Source organism: Pieris rapae, chromosome 14 (genome assembly GCF_905147795.1).
Source record: "Pieris rapae chromosome 14, ilPieRapa1.1, whole genome shotgun sequence".
In the NCBI taxonomy this organism is placed as follows: domain Eukaryota; kingdom Metazoa; phylum Arthropoda; class Insecta; order Lepidoptera; family Pieridae; genus Pieris; species Pieris rapae.
In genome coordinates this window covers 3914110-3938259 of record NC_059522.1, presented here as the reverse complement: position 1 = coordinate 3938259, position 24150 = coordinate 3914110, and the positions used below count along the sequence as shown (strand labels likewise).

Sequence of the window (24150 nt, the reverse complement as noted above, 5' to 3'; positions counted from 1 at the left end):
AAACTTCGTTACAACTTCAAATTTGATTGATGGATTGACATTGAGTAATTTTCATCGAAACCAGCCTATAAATTTAGATACATATTAATTTTTAATAAACGTTCAAAAAGTCTACTTTAAAAAAAAACATTATTTCTAAATGTCATGATGGGTGACAGAGGTAGACATGCAAATTGAACATAAAACAGTGAGTCGGTTTGGAATATTATGTCTACTTGTGTCTTAGACAAAAGATATTTCTATTGAAAGCGTTACGAGTTAGCGGCCGCAATCGCAAATTATTATTCTCGTGACATCTACGAGAGTTCAAGAATATTAAAATATTAAGTCAAGGATGTCGCCTAAAGAAAGCCGGTATCATTAAATGCAAGTGATCTTTTTGACGGAGATTAATCATAGCTTACTTGCTCTGGTTTTGTATAACCCGAACAAATTAAATACGGTTCGGCAACTTAATCATATCATATCAACTATATGCCTCTTATAATTAACCGGTTTATATCGTGTATGGCTCTGTAATCGTATAATGCAATGCCTGAGGCATTCAACGTTGATATAAAAACCCAAACCAGTGTGTATTACAACACATTCCTACTGAGGTCTCCTCTCTGAAGTCACTAGTCACTTAACACAATGGCATTCAAGGTATAATAATACACCTTATTTCTTTATCTTTGAACCTGAAAGATCCCGCTAATATGCCTTTTTTTCAGTTGGTAGTTCTTGTCTGTGCCTTTGCCGCCGCCCAGGCTGGAGTTCTCGCTCCTGTAGCTTACACTGCCCATCCGGCCCCAGTGGCCTATGCTGCTGCTCCAGTAGTCCACGCAGCCCCAGCCCAACTTCTGCACGCCGCCCCAGTTGCTAAAGTCGTTGAAGAATACGATGCACACCCACAATACAGTTTTGCCTACGATGTTCAAGACGGTTTGACCGGTGACTCCAAGAGCCAACACGAGACTCGTGATGGTGATGTTGTCCAAGGATCTTACTCCGTTGTCGACCCTGATGGCACCAAGCGCACTGTTGAATACACAGCTGATCCTCACAACGGATTCAATGCTGTTGTTCACAAGGAACCCCTTGGTGTGAAAGCTGTTGCTCCAGTCGCTAAGGTTGCCCCACTAGCGTACGCAGCTGCCCCAGTAGTCCATGGCGCACCTATTGTTCACGCCGCCCCTCTTGCCTACTCAGCCCCTATCTACCACCACTGAACTATTTAACTAGTCAAGCAGAAGTACGACCTATAAGTATTAATTTATTTTACAAAATAAATGAGTTAAAAGTTACTTACGTGTTTTATAGTATTCATCTAGTTCTTATTTGATCTAAAGGAAAAATATCTAGAACACTATGCTGAATGTGTAAAATGTAAATGTAAAAAAACCACATAATTCTACCTATGCCTGCCTAATCTATCTATACCACTAATATCTACCTAACCTCAATAGGGATTGGCCCGCCATGATCGCGGAATCAGTACTTTTAATTAATAATTTATTGCTTAACGATAAGTCATCGAACAATATGAACAAAAAAATTATTTCAGATAGAATTGATTCTAAAGTCATCCTTCTTTGAAGTCGGTTTAATAAATCAAATAATTATTTGTCTAAAAACATATAGATACCAAATTATTATATATACAATTTGTATTATATTCTGTAAGGAAAGTAACAACAATTATAAAAATATGAATATAAATAAAAAAAATATATATATTTTTTTTTTTTGGAAGGTACCAAATCTATAAGATTTAGTTTCTAATGCTTCATAAAAACCATGACTCATCATAACAGTGTACGGTATTGTTTTAAGTTATAATTATATTTTGAAAATCTATGATTGATTCTGAAGCAGTAGTAAAACTTGCGTAATTGCATGAAGAAAATATTATGAGCCAAGGCTTAGAGCCAAAACAAATGATTATTTAAATTAATTAATGGGGTGTTACAGACTCAGAACACTGAAGCAAGAGGCATATGTTGCGACATATGCCTTTGAACCTAAATAAATAATGCAAGACTGCAAAGCCAGACACTTATTTATTTATTAATAATGAGTTCAATACTTTTTTGAGAGAATTTAGTGGATCCCACAGTCGTTGTACTATAAACACTTATCATAGAAACACGTCTTTAAAACATACAAATAATCTAATTCTAAATCGAAATAAATCTAAATCCTTGGTCGCATCCACTTAAACCCAAACAAATTATATTAAAATCGGTACACCCGTTTCGGAGTAAAAATTACAAACACGCACATAATATTTATAAAAATATATTTTACCTCTATATTAAAAAAAAACATACTATTATCGTTCGCGTAATTCGCGACATCCTACATGTTATTGTAATAATTAGGCTATTCCCATGAATATCATGGTTGTCGGGCTGAACAGCTAAAAATTATCAACGATACAGACACACATATGTCTGTCTAGTAGCCAATTTTCTTTTACAAGGGTATCATTAATTTCAGCAGCTTTTGTGTATTATAAAAAGCTTACACCAGTTTCACTCTATGACACATTTTATTCATAACTGCATAGTTGTGAATAATTTTATAAAGATCGATAAAATTGAATTCCATCAATAAAAGTTATTTTTTATTTAAACCTACTAAACTAAATATATCATTGTTGCCATGGTATACTTTATATTAAATCTAAAAAAATATTAAAACGGTATTTTGTTTTGAGCACGTTATGGACATTGAAAGATATTTAATTATACAAAGCGGGCATTGGGAAAATGTGATCTATGTATATATAAAAAAATAATTGCTGTTCGTATGTCTCGCAAAGCCTGGACCTAAATAAAAACTAAAACTATAAAAGACAGTTAAATTTTAATGAAAATTGTTCCTAGCAGGGAAATGTTTGATGTCTTTTAAGAAATAAAAAATTGTCACTTTTCATCATATTTATTCAGAAATTAGTGTTTCACAGCTCAGAATGAGTTCCGATCTCTTGGTCGGTACTAAAAACTTTATATTAAGTTTTGACACAAATATATGGTATGTGATACGAAGTTCACCGGGTCATCTAGTACAAAAAAATCTAGCGTTATTTGCTATGAATACAAGTTGTTGACAAATTATTTCCACTGGGTCATATTTAATAGTTTTCATTTATTTTTTAAAATGCCTCTTCTATTCCCTATAGGGAATAGTCTACGGTATATCGATAACCGTGTATATTGAAATCTCTTAGTCCTCAGACTGTAGTACAGTTTCATAATGTTGGCCGAAATTCAAAAACGTTCAATTTTTCCGCCATTAACAAATTGCAGCTCATTTTGAATTGCGCGCACATCCATAGTGATGCGTCCATACAATACTAAACGCGAACTTGGCCCAGTGTCACAACCATTTGCCCCTATATATACCTCGCTCATCCTGACAGCAGCATACTCACTCTTGGCTTCTTAACCAACTCATCCCTACAACAATGGCCTTTAAGGTAAACATTATTTTTAAATTATTTTTTTAAGTACGAAGCTCTATGTGGTACGGAAACGCTGTTTATTGAAATGGTTCTCTATATATTTTCCATTTGCACTTCAAATAGATCAAGATTTTTCGTATTTGTTTTTATACAATTTGGTTTTTATTTATTTTTTTTTCAAATCATAAAAATACATTTCATTATTCTTCATCTTTCTATTAATTGGAATCACTACAATAAATCGACAAGACTGCTTGAATATAAAGTGTTCAATCAATCAAATAAAACAATTACTTAATTTAGATTCAAAGCAGCAACATGTCCTTGACAAGTGGTACCCTAGTCTTAGCCATAAACTAGTTAACAATTTACCCGCACAACCATTGCGTAATGACACTATAGAGTCGCCCTCGCAAATCCGTGTCACTATTTCAAGTACAACATAAATGTAACTCATATTCAAGGCGAAACGGTCATACAGTTGATCTAGTTTAACATTTAAATATATTTCAGTTCGTCGTTTTCTCCTGCATCGTGGCTTTTGCCCGTGCAAGTGCACCCGTGGCTGTTGCTGTAGGCGCAGCAGGTCCAGTAGTAGCAGCCCCGGTAGCGGCACGGCTAGAGGAATTCGACGCCGTCCCACAATACAGATTTGGATACAACGTAGCGGATTCATTAACTGGCGATTACAAGAGTCAGCAGGAGCAACGTGACGGTGATTTAGTCCAAGGATCCTACTCCTTGGTGGACCCTGATGGCACACGCCGCACTGTCGATTACTCCGCTGACTCAGTGAATGGATTTAATGCGGTAGTGCGAAGGGAACCTTTAGTGGCCGCTGGGCCAGCAGTAGTAGCTGAACCTGTATTGTCCGCACGATTTGCTGCTCCAGTTGCCGCTGCTCCAGTTGCCGCTGCTCCAGTTGCTGCCGCTCCATTGGTTGCTGCACCAGTCGCCAGATACACTGCACCCGTAGCATACTCCCCTTACACGGCGCCAGTAGCCAGGCTCGCAGCTTACAGTGCTCCACTAGCATACTCAGCTAGGCTTACTGCTTATCCCTCACCATTCGCGGCGCCTGTAGCAAGGCTTACAGCTGCACCTATTGTTGCTTGAATAACGGTTATCTGTACGGACTGATCTTAATTTGGCTAATAAATTTTTACTTTATATTATAAAAACAATTTTATTTCTGTATTATATTAATCATTTATATATTATTTCCTAAATATGATGATATTAATAATCAGGTAATTTTAAGGTATTTACTTAACGAAGAGATTTATATACAGTGTAGGCTGCATTTTAGTTTATAACAAGCAATTATTTATTCAAGCTATAATTTAGGTATATAAAAAACAATCATATATATCTAAGGCATTCGCTACGACAACTTAAAATGGATCAACATACGATATTATTTTTATATCTATCAAATTTTAGCTTCATTATAAGACAGTAAGCATATTTCGTTAATATTTGACTATATATAACTCTATGCTTAAAAAATAAAAATCGTGACAGCATATTTTGCGTCATACATTGATCGCAACGAAATTTCAATGTTTGTAGTTATTTACTATATTTTAGCTGTCTATAAATAGATAATATATTTTACTAAAAAAAATATAATTTACCATGGAAGAGAAGCAGTTATATGGGGCTTTGACCGTTTATCGTGAAAGAGGCGCTTACTTACGCCGTTTAGAACAGTTTGAAAAGGCTAAGGGATCTTATGACGAAGCCTTTAAGAACGCCCCTGACGATGTTCGTATGCTTACCGGCAGAAGCCAGGTGTGTGCCGACGCAGTTCAACCGGTTCAGGCTTATGCTGATGCAGAACTAGCTTTAAAATTAGAGCCACATAATATGAATGCTCGAAACATGCAAGCACGTGCTATGTACACAATGTCAGACTTCGAAAGGTCAGTAGTCATGAATTATAGAGGATCACGGGTAAGGCGACAACCACCATATTTCACAGAAGGAATAAACCAAGGTGTTGAAACAATACAGGATTGCATAGGAGTCAACGCAGGAAATGTTATGGTCGAATTTCTGCCACTTATAAAAAAGTTGGAGGCGGCTCACCCTCTTGGGGAAGAATCACAAAAGCCCTTGCATGTTTCTCGTATTCCTAAACCTGAAAAAAAACGTAAGTTAACACAAATGCAAGCTAGAAAACATTTGACGTTATCACGCGTCCTAGCAATGAAGTATCTGGGGCCAATGGCATATGACAAGTTTTTCCTTCAACATTTAACAGGCGATCCTCGATTAACATCGGCAAACTCTGGTGGAAGTAAAGAGTTAAAATTAGTAGTGAAAGAAGCGCTTCGTTCGCTTACCGAAAGACAAGATATGCTACGGGCTCAACGCCCATACTATACTATTAGGCTATCAGAAAAGGCAGAATCTAAACACCAAAATAAGTACAAGGATGCAGTTTTAATAAAGGAAAGGGATATTGGAGCTCGTACATCGGAAAGGCTTTTGAAACAAATTGAAAAAAGTTTGCGTGAGATGCGTGTAATGGATGTTATAGCGCAAGCTGAACGAATGCAACTATTCCTTGATAATAAGACACCTCGTACCCTTCCTGATAAAGATATTTATATTGACCGCTTATATAGAGCTGTTGGGGAAGCTTACTTAGCTCAACATCGTCTTTCATATACTCTTAGTGAGCGCGGCAATCGACGTCGAATTGCTTTCTTGATGGGTCTGCCAGTAGGCCGTCCAAAGTCTTTCGATTCCGTCATGGCTAGCTACCCTTACAAATTTATAGATATTAAACAGGCTACTGATAAAGTGACAGCTACTCTAGAAATGTGCGAGAATTCAACAATGAAATGTTGGTTGATGTACGAGCTTGCACGCTTACTTTGTACGCAAAAGAATTACGCCTTAGCAAAATTCTATGCAAAACGATGTCAGCGGGAGGCTCAAGAAATCAGTAATGTCACTTGGTGGCTAAATGGGCTATTTGTGTTAATGAGTGGAGATATGCAACAAGGAAACGCGAATGAAGTGCGTATTCAAGTAGAAGAGGCGTATGAATACTCAAAGAAAATGCAAGATCCCGAAAGAGTTCAAGCATTCCTGAGTAAGTGCGCCGAAATGGCTTCTGAAACAGTCTCAGCAGATGAGAGGAAAGCTATAATGCAACGTGAAAGACAAATTTTAGGAGTTATGGATGACGTTCAAAAAGTAGATACGAGTGTCCTGTTTAAACGAATGTCAACAGTGCCGACAGGACGTCGCTTCTCTGTTCTTCCTCGGAAGCCTGAAGCAGGGGAATCGCGTGCTGAACGGCGACGTCGACGTCAAAGAGGGCTGTCTGTTATCCCAGGCCCTGAACAAGCTCTCCCACCCGCACCTAAATCTGGCACACTTGGTTTCCAGATATTTGATATTTAATTGCTTATTCCTCATAAGTACAATAGAGGTTAAATTAAATATATTGATTTAATAATTTACTCTTTATTTATTAATTTATGTACAGTTTGGCTTGGTTTGTTCATCTTAATGGTGGTACAGAGGGGCAGAGTAGGCTACAGGTGCAGCGTGGTATTGGACTGGACTAGCATGGTATTGGATTGGGGCAGCCACCTTGGCGACAGCTTGAACTGCAAGGGGCTCTCTGCGAACCACGGCATTGAATCCATTGTGGGGGTCAGCAGTGTAGTCAACGGTGCGTTTGTGGCCATCAGGGTCTACAACTGAGTAGGAGCCTTGGACAACATCACCATCACGAGTTTCATGTTGGCTCTTGGAGTCACCAGAGTGGCCATCTTGAACGTCGTATGCGAAACTGTATTGGGGATGGGCGTCGTATTCGTCGACGGCAGATACAACTTTGGCAACGGGGGCAGCGTAGGCGACTGGAGCATGAACGGCGTGTGTGTAAGCCAAAGGAGCTACTGGCAGAAGACCAGCGCTTACGGCCGCCACCAAACAGGCCAATACAACAAACTGAAAAGATAAGTATTCATATAAATAAGCGATGAAAAATGTATAGAGCAGATAGAACAACATTTACCATAGATTGATATACCATAGAGATAATTATAAATTACGAAATAATAAAAATTTTGAGTTAATGATTAACACTTTATAATATTCAATTCTTCAAATTAATTTCATTCATCGAAAAAATATATTAATTTTTTATACAAATGTTAAAAGTACCTTAAAAGCCATTTTTAGTTTTGATTGGACGGGATACAAAACTGTAGTGCTGATCTGAATTCGTGAAGGCTTTTTATATTCGTTTCCAGTCTACGATCATATTCAGCTTTATGACGTCACATGTGATTCGCGCCCACTAAGCTTTTGTACTTTCGCTTTTAAGACAACGGTCAAGACAAGGTCGCGGTCGCACCATACGCAGTGGATCGTGTTATCAATAAGGTCAGTTATTTGTTAATTTTTAATAACGTCCCTAAATGTAACGTGCATCCAATGGTATTTGTGTTATAATCTTTTGTGGTACTTAAATTTCTAAATGATATATTTGTTTTGTGATTGAATTTAGTTATTCATTTATAATATCACACACTATAAGAACACACAATTTCTCATATTGAAACACCTATATGATTTTTGCTTTGAAAAGCTATATCGTCTATATCGTTTAAATTTCTCATACACACTTCATAAAGTACTTATCCCTTATTATTTCGTAAACTTTATCGTTTCATATCACAATATGTAACGCGTGTGTGCGCACAAAATTCGTCAAATATTTTACGAAAATGAGGAGCTCAAACAAACTTCGCATTTCGAGAAATTGTAATTTGCCTGGCTCGTTTTGGACTACCACTACCGTGCCCGCAGATAGAATAGTTGTAAAGCCGATATATTACTGAGTTATTTTTTCAATACTTTTTTGTTATTGCCTTATTTGCTAAAATATTTGAAACGATTGTTTCGCTCGGGTCGAGCCCAAGAACTAACGACACGGATAAAGAATGATAGGAAACGAAATACTACATATCTTTACCCGCGTTTTTGTGCAAATTTGTATTTTTAAATACAAATATTCAGGCAAGATTTGTCGGAAGTTGGGTCAGTTGGAAAAAATGGTGCACAAAAACTATGTACGGCCAGTTTTCTCAATGCCCATTGCTTCGTAAATAATGTGTTTGTAAAATATCTCGCACAGTTTAAAATTATATTTATAAAGCTATTTAGTACGGGTATAGTCCATTTGATTTACGCTTGAGGATTTGAAATAATTTATCAATAAATTTCAATTCATTTAATTAAAGATTAAATAACATTTGTATAAAAATCTTAATAATAACAGCTATTTACAAGCAGTCAACAAAAAAATTGTAATAATTCATCTACCAGTAGTAGGGGCTAGTTAGCCTGGGAGCATATAACGGGGCGGGTGCAGGGGCATAGAGGGGCGCCCTAGCGATGGGTGCTGGGTACACTGGTGCGGGAGCTACGACGGGGGCAGGAGCTACGTATGAAGCGGGGCCTACGTAAGGTGCGGGTGCACGGGCTACGTAGGGAGCTGGCGCGGGGGCAAACAGTGGAGCTGCCACGGGGGCTCTGGCGACAAATGGTGCTGGTGCCGGAGCAAACACTGGTGCCGGTGCCACCGGTGCTACAGGCGCGGGGGCTATGAACTTCGCAGCAACTAAAGGCTCACGGCGGACAACAGCGTTAAAACCGTTGAGGGAATCTGCGGCATAGTCAACTATCCTCCTGGTGCCATCGGGGTCTACCACTGAGTAAGATCCGGTAACAAGGTCGCCATTCCTGTGTTCCTGATGTCCTTTGTAGTCCCCAGTCAGGGCGTCCTGCACGTCATAGCCGAATGAGTATTGAGGTAATGGGTCAACTCGGGCTGCTACTGGTACATGTCCAACGCTAGCGGAGGCAATGCCTATCGCGCAGATGAATACTACAATCTGAAATTAGTAGTTATAAAAATTAAATTGTTGACTACAATAATTTAGAGATTTATTGCAATAAATAATTATTCGTTAGGACACCTTTTGGTTGGTTACCTACTAAAACTAGCAGGAACTACAAACTAACCAATAATTTTGTATTCGTTTTAAATAAGTGGTCCGAACTAAATTGCAAATCTCTTATTAATTCAAGTCAGTGACATATAATATATATGAATCATAGCACGGCTAAAATGAAAGGTACTTTCATTTAAATTTAGACACGCACTTTAGTACTTTGTGACTATTATAATTATTATTAACCTTCTAATCATTATAATATGAATACTTATTAGAATATCAATTAAATTTAAATCGGCTACATGCCACAATCTATAGCTACCGTCTACAGATGAAGTCCAAAGGATTTTGCAAATGTTTAAAGCAATTCACAAATATTCATGGCATATGAACGCAGGCATCAATTACGACATATTAGTGTCTTATAAGATTTAATAGAACTATTACATACTACGAATAACAATATTACATAAGAGTATTTGAATCTAAATGACCACTGACCAATTGATATGCATTCAACGCTTTTGGACTGAATACATGTCCTACTTGCGACATTGTTCCTGTTAAAAAAGAAACGATCTATTTTGCAATATCGTGTATTATGAATTATTAAAAGGTGTGTAAAATCCCCCACATATTTCATGACAGAAAGGCTATTGCTATGATTTGTTTCCACGATAACAAAACGAGAAAAAGCTATTTTATATATCAGCAGTTACTGTTTTATATATCGGAGTCTGTTTTATTTATTTTATAACTTACTTCACCACCTCTTTCACACAAATGTAAGGGTAGCTAGTAGGTTATACAGAAGAAAATTAAAAGGCTTTGGTGTTGCAAATAACACTAATGTTGGTCAATCGAGCGTGACAAGACATGATGGTATCATGTCCAGCGCGTGACTATGATATATCGTGATTACAAGTTAGCGAGTCGAATAAGCTCTACATTTAGGTATCAGTAAATAAAGCGCAATATTAACGTCTAAAGGGCTTAAACGGCAAGTATTTTAGAATCTAGAATTTTTTTTAGATAAATACCATTATTTAACTTTGTTTTTAAAGTATATGATATATAAAATTAGTACAATTTTTTTAGTGGCTTATGTACACGCGTTAGCAGTTATACTTCTTTGGCCTATGGAAAAAAATAACTAAAATGCAGTAGTGATTAACGATAAATATTAAAATTAATAAAAAAAGATTTTATTTAAATAAATACATTATCAGTAAATACTGTCACCATCATTTAATTGTACTGTTATGAAACATGTACATATAGACTACTAGAATATATAAATTGAACATAGTTATCGATTTCCACGCCACCTAGTCCTAACTTTACAATGTCGAATTAGGTGTTGCTGTGCGCGCGCTTCGTAAAAATTCACTGTAATCATTTTTTTCCATCGCGGCAATAGAAGTATAACTTCAATAATGTGAATTCAACAAAATTTATATTAGAATGAGAATGTAATGTAAAAACAATTTATAGCTTCATATTGATTTTTAAAAGCCTGCTACATCTGCGTCTACAAAAACCTATTTTCTGATTCTGTTTAGCTAACCTCACAAATAGCATAATGGCGTATCACATAGTAATAATTCTATTATCAATTCATATTTTAATTAAATTATAATTAATATATATTTAAAATAATAAATGAATTGAATTCATAATAAAATAATAAATACCTTGGTGTTCATGGCTGTTCACTTAGGGTAGGTTGTCAGTCTGAAGATGTACTGTGAAGGTCCCCGGGGCTAGTCGCATTATATATCAGAGAATGCGTAACATGGGACGTGAGTACAATACTTGTGGCCCATTGAAGAAAGCGAGTTACGCGATCGATTACGATTTTTATATCGCTTTAAATTGGAGCAGTAGATACTACGTATGTATACAATGAGCATCTACGTATCTACGAAACCAATAATCAATCCACAATCGCAAATTGAATGAGAGATTAGATCGTGACAGTCGATCGATCTACTATCTGCATCCCAATAACCAAACCATACGAAGACCATCCATTTTTGACGACGGATGAAATGCAATTATAAATAATTGATATCAATATAAACCAAATAAAATAAATAAAATCGTACAAATAATATTAAAATATACATGTCAATGTTTAAAACTTATCAAATAGCGTTTTAATTATTTTAAAAACTGATGTAAGTTAAAATCTTAAGAAAGGATATTGGCAGTTGAACTGTAATTTTTATACAAAGGTCACATATACCGTTCCGACCTTCCATGGATAGCTTGTATCGACAGATGGCTATTACAATCCGTTGATTGGTTATTGGCACACTTTTCTCTATATTTGAATTAAGATGTCTATCTCAGATGGACAAAAATGGATAAAGATATCTTATTGGGTTTGAGCGGTAGTCATCTGACTCAAGTTGTTTGAAGTCAATCTGAATGTTTCTATCATTTTTCTTACCTTTTTTGTATCAGACAAACGATGGTTTTCATATAAAAAATAATAATCGACTGTGACTATGACTCATTATATGCATAAGCGCTAGATTTCTGTGTCTAATTCACTTATCATCTATTCGGCAAACACGGTGTGTCTCCGGTGCCTGACACACGTCGGACATACCAGTTTTCTCACGATATTCTTTTACCTACAGTAAAAAAATCCATACAAAACCAGAGTTCAAACGCGAAATCTTGAGGTCGAAGATGAGCAGAGGAGCGGTTAACAGCTGGTCTTACAAAACTGATGTATAGAGGTTTATTTATCGTTTCTATGTATTTTATAATGTACGGTTTTCAGCAATATTAATATGGAATATTGGCTTACCGGCTTTTGAAAGGTCAGGCATGAATGCCTGTCCTTTGGTACAGCGGGTGGGGGCTGCTCTTCCTTCGCGCTGGAGCCGTTCAAAATCCAATAGACAGACCAGACCACGTGGAAAGTGGGGTGCTCTGATTCGGTTTTGTGTGATTTTTGAATATAAAATTTAGAAAATAAAGTATAAAGTAAAATATAAAATTAAAAAAAAAAAACACTTTATTGTAGTAAAAATTAGCGTTATAAGCTGTAGGAATAAAAAATCAATTCTTTATTATCATCGATTTTTAGTAAGAATTAGCTTTATTGTAGTAGGAATAAAAAAAACAATTCTTTATTATCATCGATTTTTCATACTAAAAACAATCGATTAATTTTATGCAAAATGTCACATCTCTAGTAACCAATAGAAAAGTATTAAATGGAACCAATAGAAAAGTAGGTATTAATTGGATAACCAATAGAAAAGTTCTAAAGTTAAAATGGCGGATTGTTTACAAATTTGTAATGTTGCACAAAGCATCAAAAAGTGTTTTTAAATATTTAATTAGTGTAAATTACAACTCAGATACCATAAATGACTCCAAATGTCACGGAATTCTTCAAATCAAGGCCCCCGAGACCCTATCTAGGGGTCTGAATAAGCAAATTCAAGGTAAATAGAAAAGTTTACAATGGCGGATCGTTTACAAATTTCTAATATTGCACAAAATATCGAAAAAATTTTTAAATATTTAATTTATTTTAAACTACAACTTAAGCAGCAAAAATTACTCCAAATCTCACTGAGGTTTTCGAATCAAGGTCCCCCGAGACTCCTACACACTCAGTATAATCAAATTCAAGGTATTGAATATAAGATCCAACCCTTGAAAACGAGCTACTTCATTATATTTATTTCTTGCCTCTTGGGCTTTATAATTAGAAAATGCTTTAGCAGTATCATGGCAACATGGATGTTGCCATGATAAGATGAGAAAAAATGTTGTTTGTTGGAACATACAACATTTTTTCTATCGGGTAATATTACATTTTATGTCATAGATAAACTACAATATATTTAATATGAAATTACGAATTATAAATAAAGAAGGGATCATGAAAAGCAGTCACAAGTAGCGATTTATACACTGTATATTGAGATTTACACTATATTAATAGCTACTTGTGAGTATTTTTCCTTGTATAATAATCGAGCTTTTAATAAATAATAGTATCAAATGGGTTTAAAAGGAAGCATTCAATTTTAACACAAAATAAACATGTATCAAAATTTATTTATATACAAAGACTTTCAGTTGGGTCAGCTTCTTGTGAATTAAGGGTATCTGTAGCCAGCGGCGACGTTTTCAACAATCTTAGCGGGCGCGGGCGCTACGGCTGCCACTGGGGCGGACGCAGTGAGGCGAGCGGGCGCCGCCGGTGTGTACGCTGCGGGTACAGCGTATTGTGTGTACGCTGGCAGACTGTAGGCAGCTAGAGGTGCGGCATAACGAGCTGAGAACACTTGCGCGGCTGCCACAGGAGCTGTGTACGCAGAAGTTACAGAGGCGGTATAAGCAGCTGGTGCCGTGTATTTTGCCAATACAGGAGTGGCTACTGGAGCAGCAGCGTATCGAGCAACTACAGGTGCAATTGGAGCAGCAGCCACGGGTGCAGCAGCGTATCTGGCAACTACTGGAGCAGCGGCTACAGGGGCAGCAGCATATCTGGCTACTACTGGGGCTGGTTGAGCGGCGTATCTTGCTGCTGCAACGGCAGCGTTGCTGTAGTATTCAGCTGGAGCGTAAGCGTAGCGGGCGAAAACTGGTTGAACAGGAGCGGCTATCTTGGCGGAAACGATAGGTTCGGCAACAGCCACAGGAGCAGCAGCGATGCGGGCAGGGATAGGCTCAGCTACAACGGCAGGGGCCGCAGCAACTAAAGGTTCCTTGCGAACAACTGCGTTGAAGCCGTTTACTGAGTCAGCAGCGTATTCTACTACGCGACGAGTGCCATCAGGCTCAACCACCGAGTATGAGCCTTGGACTAGGTCTCCATCCCGTTGTTCCTGTTGGCTCTTGTAGTCACCAGTAAGAGAGTCAGCTACGTTGTATCCGAATCGATATTGGGGGAAGGAGTCAAATTCTTCAAGCTTGGCAGCAACAACTGGGGCTGTGTATGCAACTGGCACACTTCCATAAGCCAGAGCCAAGAGGCATGAAAATACCGCGACCTGAGAACAAATGTTATAAATTATTAGCTATTGAGGATGATGACGATATGTGCAAATGAAATTATCACGGCAATGTCGGTTCGATGATTTTTAGCTTAATTCAATCAAATTTTCACATTTGTGTATATTCTATGTTTATCACTGTTTAAACACTTTCACTGACACTGAAACACTTCAAATCCAATGGTTCGTACCTTGAAAAACATTGTTGTAATGTGTACAGGGATGCAAGAAGCTGTGAACTGTGCCCCTTGTTGGGATCTAACAGCATATATAGTGATTCAAGTCCAAGAATTGCCTCATCCCGAGACATCTCCAAATTTAAATATATTCAAGTACGCACGTACCATTCTGCTGGGACGTTGGACAATGCCACTTGAACAAAGCAGCTACTTGTGCAACTCGGCCGACTATGAAACATCACTGTCACACATTTTTCCTTCTATTATTTACACTTGTTTTCAGTTTCTTTTTACACGCCTTTTAAGTGATTTAAAATGTATGAATACGAATATTTAAATGGATGGCAATTAACAAAATTTGCGTTAAAAGATGTTAAATTCTTTCGTTATATAAATAAAATTATAAAATCACAACGAATAATTTAATTAAAAAATATCTTTAGAACAATACATAATGTAACATTTTGTAATGTTGAAAACATTTTAAAGCTACAACGCCCTATAAATTAATTTTTAAGAAAGATTTTTGAAAAATTATATTTTGTACTTAAAAGTTTTAATAATAAGAATTGCGTATCAGCAGGTGTGTTTATATGTTTGCACGTTACGCCAACATTTTTTACAGAAATCGCATTAACTATTTGTTTTTGTTTTTACATCTCACAAACAAAAGCATATATCTATTTAATTCGAACAAAGTCAACTTATAATATCATCAGACTATTATATTTATTATATGCACAATTTTGTCAATAGAGTTAAATTATGAATAGTTTAAGCTCTAGGCTATCAGAAGCATTTTCTCGTCGACCTTCAAAAGGCATTGACTTAATGTTACATGCAAATTTTTTAAATAGTATAAGTGCTCTAGTTTTCCATACATATGGCTTTTGAAACTTGCTCCACAGACGTGATTTGAATATTTTATATACACTTAATGTCTATATGTTTATGAATGTAAATTTCTTATATAAGAAAATAATTTTAATTAGATATGTATGATGTGAATAGTGTTTCAAATTTTAATACTTTTTTTTTGAACTTTTTTGGTGTGTTTCTTTCTGTTGAAAGTTTAATTTTTAAAGCAAAATTTTAATTTATTTTGGCCTGTGCATACAATAAAACAATTTTAATGACTGGTCTGCCGATGCCAAGAAATATAACGAGAATTATATAATTAAGGTGGTAATTTAAGGTAAACTTGATAGATGTACCGTCACTAGTTAAAGACAACAACTTTTCATATTAAAAAGGATAAGTCTCAATAACACTCCTAGTTAGAAGGCAAAGTCACAGGTAACTCTCTTTTGCTTATGCGTTTGGTAATTCAACCGTAATGGATGGAATGGAAAAAAAATTCTTTACAAATCGTAATTGTGATGTCTTAGCTCAATATGGGTCTCTTTGAATTTCGAACGCACGTGCGTTTGTTAAAAATTGTTAGTTAAATAAAAAAAAAAGTTTAATCGAAATATTTTAGAAACTCTTTAAAACACCATTTAACTACCGTCAATTCTTTCGTAGAACTGCTCGGAAATTGTAAATACAAAAATACATTTTTGTTTTTAAAATTAAATAAGCAACAACAATAAACTTAGCAACTTTTTCCTACGGCAAATATCTCGCGAAAACTTTATTTAAAAACACTGATTAGAATAGCCAATAGTATCTGACATCAGAGTAAGCGAATTTCAGTTCTAGAACCATGGATGCGGTGATAAAACAAAAATATATTCGGATACAATACAATATTACAATCTTTAGGTACACGCATTCCAATTTTTTTCACCAGGATCTTAAACCTTAGAAATCAGAAAGGGTAGAATTCTAAATCGCCTTATTTGTCTAAATAAAAAACATCTATTGATTGGATGTAACTGCACATACAAATTAAACTTATTGATTATCTCGCTTTTACTTACTTGAAGATAGGTAGATTTACGGTTAAGTTACTTAAGTTAGAGTGGTAAATTAAAGCTTTCAAAAGGCGAAATATTTTTTTTACTAGATGGAGTATTTTCGGTAAGAATTTTGTATTTTACGATTGTAATAATGATAGGTTAGTAGAATTCTGTTTTCCGCATCAGGCGCGTCCTTCACAAGGTTGCCAGCTTTTGCGTAATATTTGTACGCACCGTGTTTTGCAGATTATTGTTACGCATCGTTGGTGATTCTTCTACAAAGGAGTTTATAGCAAGTTAAAACTACATACTAGTTGAGGGATATTTGGTTCATATACCGAAGTATTTCGACCTTCATTATATGTTTAAACTAAGGAGCGTAATGTGAAATAAGGTATATGAGAAATTTATATTAGTGAAATATATTGCAGATTACTGTTACGCATCGTTGGTGATTCTTCTACAAAGGAGTTTATAGCAAGTTAAAACTACATACTAGTTGAGGGATATTTGGTTCATATACCTAAGTATTTCGACCTTCATTATATGTTTAAACTAAGGAGCGTAATGTGAAATAAGGTATATGAGAAATTTATATTAGTGAAATATATTGCAGATTACTGTTACGCATCGTTGGTGATTCTTCTACAAAGGAGTTTATAGCAAGTTAAAACTACAGACTAGTTGAGGGATATTTGGTTCATATACCGAAGTATTTCGACGTTCATTATATGTTTAAACTAAGGAGCGTAATGTGAAATAAGGTATATGAGAAATTTATATTAGTGAAATATATTGCAGATTACTGTTACGCATCGTTGGTGATTCTTCTACAAAGTAGTTTATATCAAGTTAAAACTAGTTAGTAATGAGTTAATTCGTATTTCTTTCTGTTAATTACGAAAAGTCATAGGCAAAATCAATTATTTCCTAAAAAAAATATTTCCGACTATTAAAAAGTATACAATATATTATTTGTATTCATTGGTCCGGTTTTACTAAAATAATTAAATATATTAAACGTTTACGTCACTTACATACTTATAATATGTACCTATTAGGCTATTTTTGGAAATTGATGCCAAGTCATAATAATCAAGTAAGTTCTTAAATTCGTTTAGAGACGTCAATTCACTTTCATTACATTTATATAGAACATTTACAAAGTATACCAACATAATATCTATTTAATCTCTATAACGTATACGTTTATTATTAACATGGCCTTTAAGGGTGGTCCACATTGTCATTATCCTGAAGTAAGAGTATGTTGCAAATACTATAATAGGGTTGGCGCATATTAATACAAATTATTTTTTATCGCCATGTTGTACCACTTTAATGATAATCTATATTAAAAGAAAACACTTTTTAACCGGATTGAAATTATGTATTATTATAAATTTATAATTATTAAACATAGTTTTTCCGACGTTTCGCTAATCTATATTTTACATCTATTCGTTTCTTTATAAAAATAAAGCAAATAAAATTTATAATTCTTAGAAATTAAAACAGTATTTAAGAATATTGGTATTGATCAAAATTCAACTTCATTCTGAATTGATATGAACATTGTATCAATTAGGTCGGAGATAGAAAGGCATAAAGGTCCTATTTTATAAAAATACGAAAATGTTCGAAATTTGTGCTGTCAACCCTACAAGTTTACCCTACTTACCTTCACATAAGTAGTTTGATATTCAATCCTTAGAAATATTGCGTAAGTATGCACTAGATTGTTTCTCAATAATAATACTGGTTATTTAAACGGACATACTTTCCCAAAACTGAACTAAGCCTGCCATTTTGTAACTATATACTATATTTCTAAATTGAAATCTTAAATCTAAAAACTGCACTTTATTAAACGTTGTCTTGGTATAAAATTGATATTTGATTCATATGCCGAAGTATTTCGACCTTCATTATATGTTTATACTAAGGAACGTAATGTGAAATAAGGTATATGAGAAATGATAAAAATTATATTTGAGAATGGTTTATGAATAATAATTACCTTGGGTCGATGTAACTTTGTTTAGTATTTAACACATTTCCTTAAAAAATAGTAGCGGTGCCGCCACTCGGATCCGTACGAGCGTCCCGTTAATTTTTTAAAGTATTGCACTCGGATCCGAGTATTCAGCGCTCGACATGTTGTATCGTGTCGTTTTTTTTATAAATACAATAATATACATATTTTCAAACATTCATATTTACTAACTCAAAATTCGCCATAAAAATGTATGTTTTGTAACTATAACTTTGTATCCTAATGGATACAAAGAAATGGATACAAGGAAATGGATTAAAGCATTCAATGTGTTAAATTTTAAAACTAGAAACAAGCGTCCAACCTACATAATTTTATAATAAACATATTTTCAATACCATGAAGTATATTTACTTTGAGAAAAGAATTATAAAAATCGGGGTCTTGTTAAGCGACATTGCACTATATGCATCACAAACAACTCTCCGCATCGAATTTACCAAATAATATTTGTAAAAGATAAAAATGATTGATAAAGCTCTATAATACCATACCGCACCCGTTTGTCTTGGCGCTGACCACTATCCGCTGACCTCCGTAACGCGAGCTTCACGGTCATACAACCGTGTAATAGAGCATGCGTAACACATTTATAATTCACGAAGGCTTTATTGTCTTTTGGCTAGAATGGAATCCATAAATATATGTTCATTTTTTAAACGAAAAAACTGGCTTCGGTATTGAGAGAAAAATTACCGAACGTCTTCGTAGCTTAGGAGTTCGAAGTTCCTGGGTACGATCTGGATAAACGAAATTTATATCAAGTTGGTGCATAATGTTGATTCTTAAAAATATCATAAAGGATATTAGTTACAATTAGGACAGTCACATGCTCCATTGGTAGGTTGAGGGTTATTTTCACCATACCACATTATGTTAACCAAATATGTATTGAAGTAAGTAACGATAATTTCATCTTAGTAATTAGTTAAAGATAAGACCGAAAGTCTCCGACGAAAAAGCGAAATAATAGAAAATTTAATCGTGATAAAGGATATACGTCATAATGTACGAACAAAGTGAATTATTTACGAAATCGAGGGCACTAATTACGCAATAAGTTATATATTTGGCAAGTTAAGCTCTCGCTTAATCTAGACACCTCTGTGGGCGATTTGTTACGGTGGGCTTATGATATATTACCCATGTATATGAAGAATTACATTTAACTAAGAAATAATTATGAAAAAATATTACTAACTACGAAACTCTTAAAGATTTCTTATCTGCTTATAACAATTTTTGTCTGACGCAGATGTGCAATTTTTTCCCGCCTTTTTCTTCTTTTTAAATCGATCTCTATTACCATTGGAGGTTTTCATATTCCCTTACTGATGGTTTTAAAACGACGCTAAATAAAAATCAGTGTCGCTACAACCTTTTTAGGTTTTCCCTCAAATTTCTTAATCTGTTTCATGATCAGCCTCCAGTAGTCGGTTTCCTCACGATGTTTTCCTTCACCGGTCGAGCGAATGTTAAAACGACGCTATTTGAAAAAAAAATCGATATATATTTTTTATATCGTTTTTTTTTTATTTTAGTACCGTGTGTTTATTAAATAAAATCTTAAATTCTTATATAAAAGGCAATTATGTAATACATAGACGTTTCTTAAGTGATGAAATTAAATATCGTATTGTCTGTGGCTTACACATGTATGCCCCATATATTTTCACACCTCTTCTACTTTTTAATCCATCTACATAATCTGTGTGCCGCAGCGTATAATGCCAAGGTGAAGTAGCTTATTGTTCAACAAACACATTTGGTATTGATATGATGAATTAATCATTTTACTACTTTAGCTTTTTGTTATTCATTGTATCTATTGTGACCGAGTATCCCAAAGCTTCATGAAATAAGATGGTAGTTATATTTCTGACTAGTTATTTTATGCCCATATACGTGTTATTTAATAAATAAAAAAAAAAATTGTTATTGTGTTATTTAATAGTAAAGTAGTATTAATAGTACCCTGTCACATATTAAACGCCATATAAGACGAAGTATGGAATGAGAGCTACCTGAGGGATGAAACAATTGGCAGAGCTGAATATAAGTTAATAAAAGTGGAGCGTTTCACACCCCAGATGGCGCAAATTCTTACAGGACACGGAGGTTTTGCTTATTACACTTTATTTTTTATTACATTGGTATAAAATTAACACGAGTCCAACATGTACCTACAATAATGACAGAAGAAACCGTAGAACATGTGCTTATTCTCGGTTCGTACAGGCGCGACCTATCGACTTAACAGTAGTGTATGTAGAAGTCGAAAACTAAAATTGTATGAAAATTTGTCAACACAGTTCGTGTGTCATCTTCATATAAATTTAGTTCAGAGATATGATTCTATTTTATATATTTGTGTATCTTTTTAGGAACAATATAAGAAAGTTCCTAGACACAATAGAAGAGTAAAATAAAAATAAAAATAGTAGATATATATCGTATATAATAAGTTTTACTTCGATGCAAAAGGAATCGGTAAAGTTTGGATAACGAATAGAGATTGTAGTGATTATTAATATAATTAAAATATTTCTTTAGTCATTTGTTATTTAATTTAAACCAGTATAATCCTTTGTACTTCTTCGGTTTTTTATAAGTTTACTGCCCTTAAAATAAACTCAACATTTATAAGTAACCTTGCGCCAAATTGCAAGGATCGGTAAGTTTAATGTACATATTTAAATTGTAATGTCACCTCATCTTGTGTAACTTTTAATTTAACCGGTAATCATAATATTATAGAATATTCAAATATATTTTGCAATGAAACATTAAAAATGAGAAGCTTTAATGTTCTGTTGTAGCTTGAACAAATCGCTTTTTAAGTGTCTATCACATCGTCTCTAAAGAATCGTAAAACAAATAAAGATACTATACACATACAATATAGTGGTTGCCTGGAAGCGATCGCTGGAAAGCGATAAGGCCGCCAGTTGCCCTCCTTTTCATTTAATTATGTTACATTTTTATATTGCAACGTAACAAAGTGTTAGTAAGTAAAGTTAATTAACTATTATCATCGTGCCCCCTACAACATCCTAAATTATTTGTGAACATCTCGGTAAGCCTAGTAGAGAATGATCACACATGTAATGAAAATGAAAAAAGTTTTATAACAATGTCTTAAGCAACTTTTTACATATGTGTAAATCCTTGTCAAATGTGGGAAGAAAAAAATGAAGAAATGTTCAAAACGGGCTGGAACCACCAAGATTTACCTCCTACAAAAAAAATGGATTTATGAAAACGTAAACCGTTTAGTTACCGTTACTTACTGGATTTTTTTTTTTAATTTTTCTTCAAGCCAAAATCCATTTGACATTATTGTTTATATATAGATTTGTTACCCTTTTGAAGACTATACGCATATGCGTTGGTGCATAATTAGTTATAAAATTAATTAATACCAGTTTCTATTTGAATTAAGAACCAAGAAATCGATTTAAATACAATTCTTAAATAACGTCAAATCCTACGTCTTATGTACTAATATTATAATGTTCGTAAATCACTTCTAAATTAATAGTTTAAAGTGTATGTCAGTAATTCTATCGTGATTCGTGCTACTGGTGCAATTCAAGTTTACCAGACGGGTTTCAAGTTTCGGGGTTACCTGCGGGAGATTTGAGATGCCCTAGGGCGCCGGCTCACGGCCGTACTACGTCACCGAGACTCCAAGTGAAAGGGTGAGCCCCTCGCCATATAAAAGCTAACTACGCTCCTCAATTACTATCATTCAGCATCCTCACAACCAACCAGCGCAATGGCATTCAAGGTATTTTAAGTCTTTTTGCCTCAAAACACTAGTTTTTTCGCTCATAAAATTTAAAAGCTCTTAACTTTAGAATAAAAAAGTGTTGTGCAGATTTTTGTTATTCATCAAGTTCTATGTTTAGTCTCACCAAGAAAATAATCCTGGAATTTTAAAATATACCTTTTAGCTGTAGCTTCTACAAGATACGCTACTTCACACACTGGATAAGCCTAGTTCTACATTCGGTTAGCCTTACATCATATTGGTAAGCAAATTAAGCGTTTTTATACTTTTACAGTTTGTCGTCCTCGCCTGCATCGTAGCGACCGCTAGCGCTGGCTTACTTCCAGCTGCTTCCGTTGCTTACGCAGCTGCCCCAGCCTACCACGATGCCCAAGTGTACCAAGCTGCCCCAGCCTACCACGGCGCCCAGGTCTACCAATCGGCCCCTGTATACCAGGCTGCACCTGTATACCATGCTGCGCCAGTGGCTAAATACGCCGTAGCCCCCGTCGCTAAAGTCGCCGTTGAAGAATACGACGCCCACCCCCAATACAGCTTTGCTTACGACGTTCAAGATGGTTTGACCGGTGACTCCAAGACCCAACACGAATCTCGCGACGGTGATGTCGTCCAAGGCTCATACTCAGTTGTAGACCCTGATGGCCACAAACGCACCGTTGACTACACCGCTGACCCCCACAACGGCTTCAACGCCGTAGTCCGCAGAGAACCCATCGCCGTTAAAGCTGTCGCTCCCGTCGTTGCCAAGGTCCACGCCGCCCCAGTAGCTTACTCCGCGCCTGTAGTCCACGCTGCCCCGGTCGCCTACTCATCTCCTGCCTACTACCACCACTAAATGCCAAATAGTAGAGCTAACTAGGAATTGTGTTATGAAAGGAATAAGATACGTTAATTAAATTATTTTTCTACCTTTTTATGTATGTGTTTTACTTTTACACCGTTTAACTCTTAGATCTACAGTTAACTTTTAAAATATGTACAAAACTGATTTTGTACACAAGAAAATAAATTTTCTTACTGATTTAATGGTAAGTAAGCAGACTGGTAGAGTAGCTTTATAACCTTTGTAAAGATCTAATGTTGAACTTTTGAAAGCGTCTATGATCGTAATTAATTGATAAGTCGTGGGAACGTAGATATACATACTGACGTGGGTAGTCTGTTTAACATTTATTGCAAGAAATTTGAATATGGCTGTTGCTTTAGTAGCTTGAAATAAAATACAATTACCAATAATATAAGCAGATAAATAAGTAAGCACGAAGAAATTTTGTAAAACATTTATACATGATAAACAAAATAGGCATAATTTGGAAGCTCTTTAACTAAAGCATTACAATTTTTTTATTAAAGCTTTTTAAAGAAAAATATAAGTTTTATTATAGCTATAAACACTATAGCTATAGTAAGTCAGTTGACGCATCTCTTAAAAAATTCTCTATTGTAAAGAAAAGTTCATATTCATATTATTTAATAAATTTGAAAATATTATCATACGTTATGTTCGCAAAATCACTTCTAAATAAATACACAGTTTGAAGTATTTGTCATTATTTATATCGTGCTTATTTAAATACTTTTCTCATACTATTAAATAAACTAGAAATTACGCCGCACCTCCTTTTTGAATTCCTTACAATTACTACGTGTTCCGTTTCCGACTAAATTCTCCTGCCTTTTTTTATACTTTATTGTATTATAATATACTGTTGTCTTCCATAATCAATAATAATATTTAAATAAATATTATGTT

The 24150-nt window shown here is 34.9% G+C and overlaps 5 protein-coding genes across 5 annotated transcripts; 3 read left to right on the top strand and 2 right to left on the bottom strand.

Annotated features, from left to right (window-relative positions):
* Positions 1-698: 698 nt before the first annotated feature.
* On the top strand, positions 699-4632 carry LOC111004418 (cuticle protein-like). The gene is made up of 3 exons (XM_045631161.1): positions 699-1208; positions 3407-3463; positions 3962-4632. The coding sequence occupies exons 1-3, from the start codon at positions 699-701 to the stop codon at positions 4562-4564; spliced, it is 1170 nt and encodes a 389-aa protein (XP_045487117.1). The 3' UTR covers positions 4565-4632.
* Positions 4633-5006: 374 nt separating this feature from the next.
* LOC111004344 (outer dynein arm-docking complex subunit 4-like) lies at positions 5007-6883 on the top strand. Its single transcript, XM_022275344.2, has one exon. The coding sequence runs from the start codon at positions 5087-5089 to the stop codon at positions 6866-6868; it is 1782 nt and encodes a 593-aa protein (XP_022131036.1). The 5' UTR covers positions 5007-5086; the 3' UTR covers positions 6869-6883.
* Positions 6884-6915: 32 nt separating this feature from the next.
* On the bottom strand, positions 6916-7696 carry LOC111004348 (larval cuticle protein A2B-like). The gene is made up of 2 exons (XM_022275348.2): positions 7640-7696; positions 6916-7423 (listed from the first exon to the last, which is right to left on the bottom strand). The coding sequence occupies exons 1-2, from the start codon at positions 7649-7651 to the stop codon at positions 6974-6976; spliced, it is 462 nt and encodes a 153-aa protein (XP_022131040.2). The 5' UTR covers positions 7652-7696; the 3' UTR covers positions 6916-6973.
* Positions 7697-8738: 1042 nt separating this feature from the next.
* On the bottom strand, positions 8739-14775 carry LOC111004417 (calphotin-like). The gene is made up of 4 exons (XM_022275445.2): positions 14660-14775; positions 13571-14465; positions 11133-11146; positions 8739-9375 (listed from the first exon to the last, which is right to left on the bottom strand). The coding sequence occupies exons 1-4, from the start codon at positions 14669-14671 to the stop codon at positions 8800-8802; spliced, it is 1497 nt and encodes a 498-aa protein (XP_022131137.2). The 5' UTR covers positions 14672-14775; the 3' UTR covers positions 8739-8799.
* A 7511-nt stretch (positions 14776-22286) lies between these two features.
* LOC111004346 (larval cuticle protein A2B-like) lies at positions 22287-23313 on the top strand. The gene is made up of 2 exons (XM_022275347.2): positions 22287-22394; positions 22672-23313. The coding sequence occupies exons 1-2, from the start codon at positions 22383-22385 to the stop codon at positions 23230-23232; spliced, it is 573 nt and encodes a 190-aa protein (XP_022131039.2). The 5' UTR covers positions 22287-22382; the 3' UTR covers positions 23233-23313.
* The last annotated feature ends 837 nt before the right edge of the window (positions 23314-24150 follow it).

Coding starts and splice junctions, on each gene's coding strand:
- LOC111004418 (XM_045631161.1), top strand. CDS start 699: ATGCCTTTTTTTCAGTTGGTAGTTCTTGTCTGTGCCTTTGCCGCCGCC. Junction 1,209..3,406: donor CAGCCCCTATCTACCACCAC/TGAACTATTTAA, acceptor TCATCCTGACAG/CAGCATACTCACTCTTGGCT. Junction 3,464..3,961: donor CTACAACAATGGCCTTTAAG/GTAAACATTATT, acceptor AATATATTTCAG/TTCGTCGTTTTCTCCTGCAT.
- LOC111004344 (XM_022275344.2), top strand. CDS start 5,087: ATGGAAGAGAAGCAGTTATATGGGGCTTTGACCGTTTATCGTGAAAGA.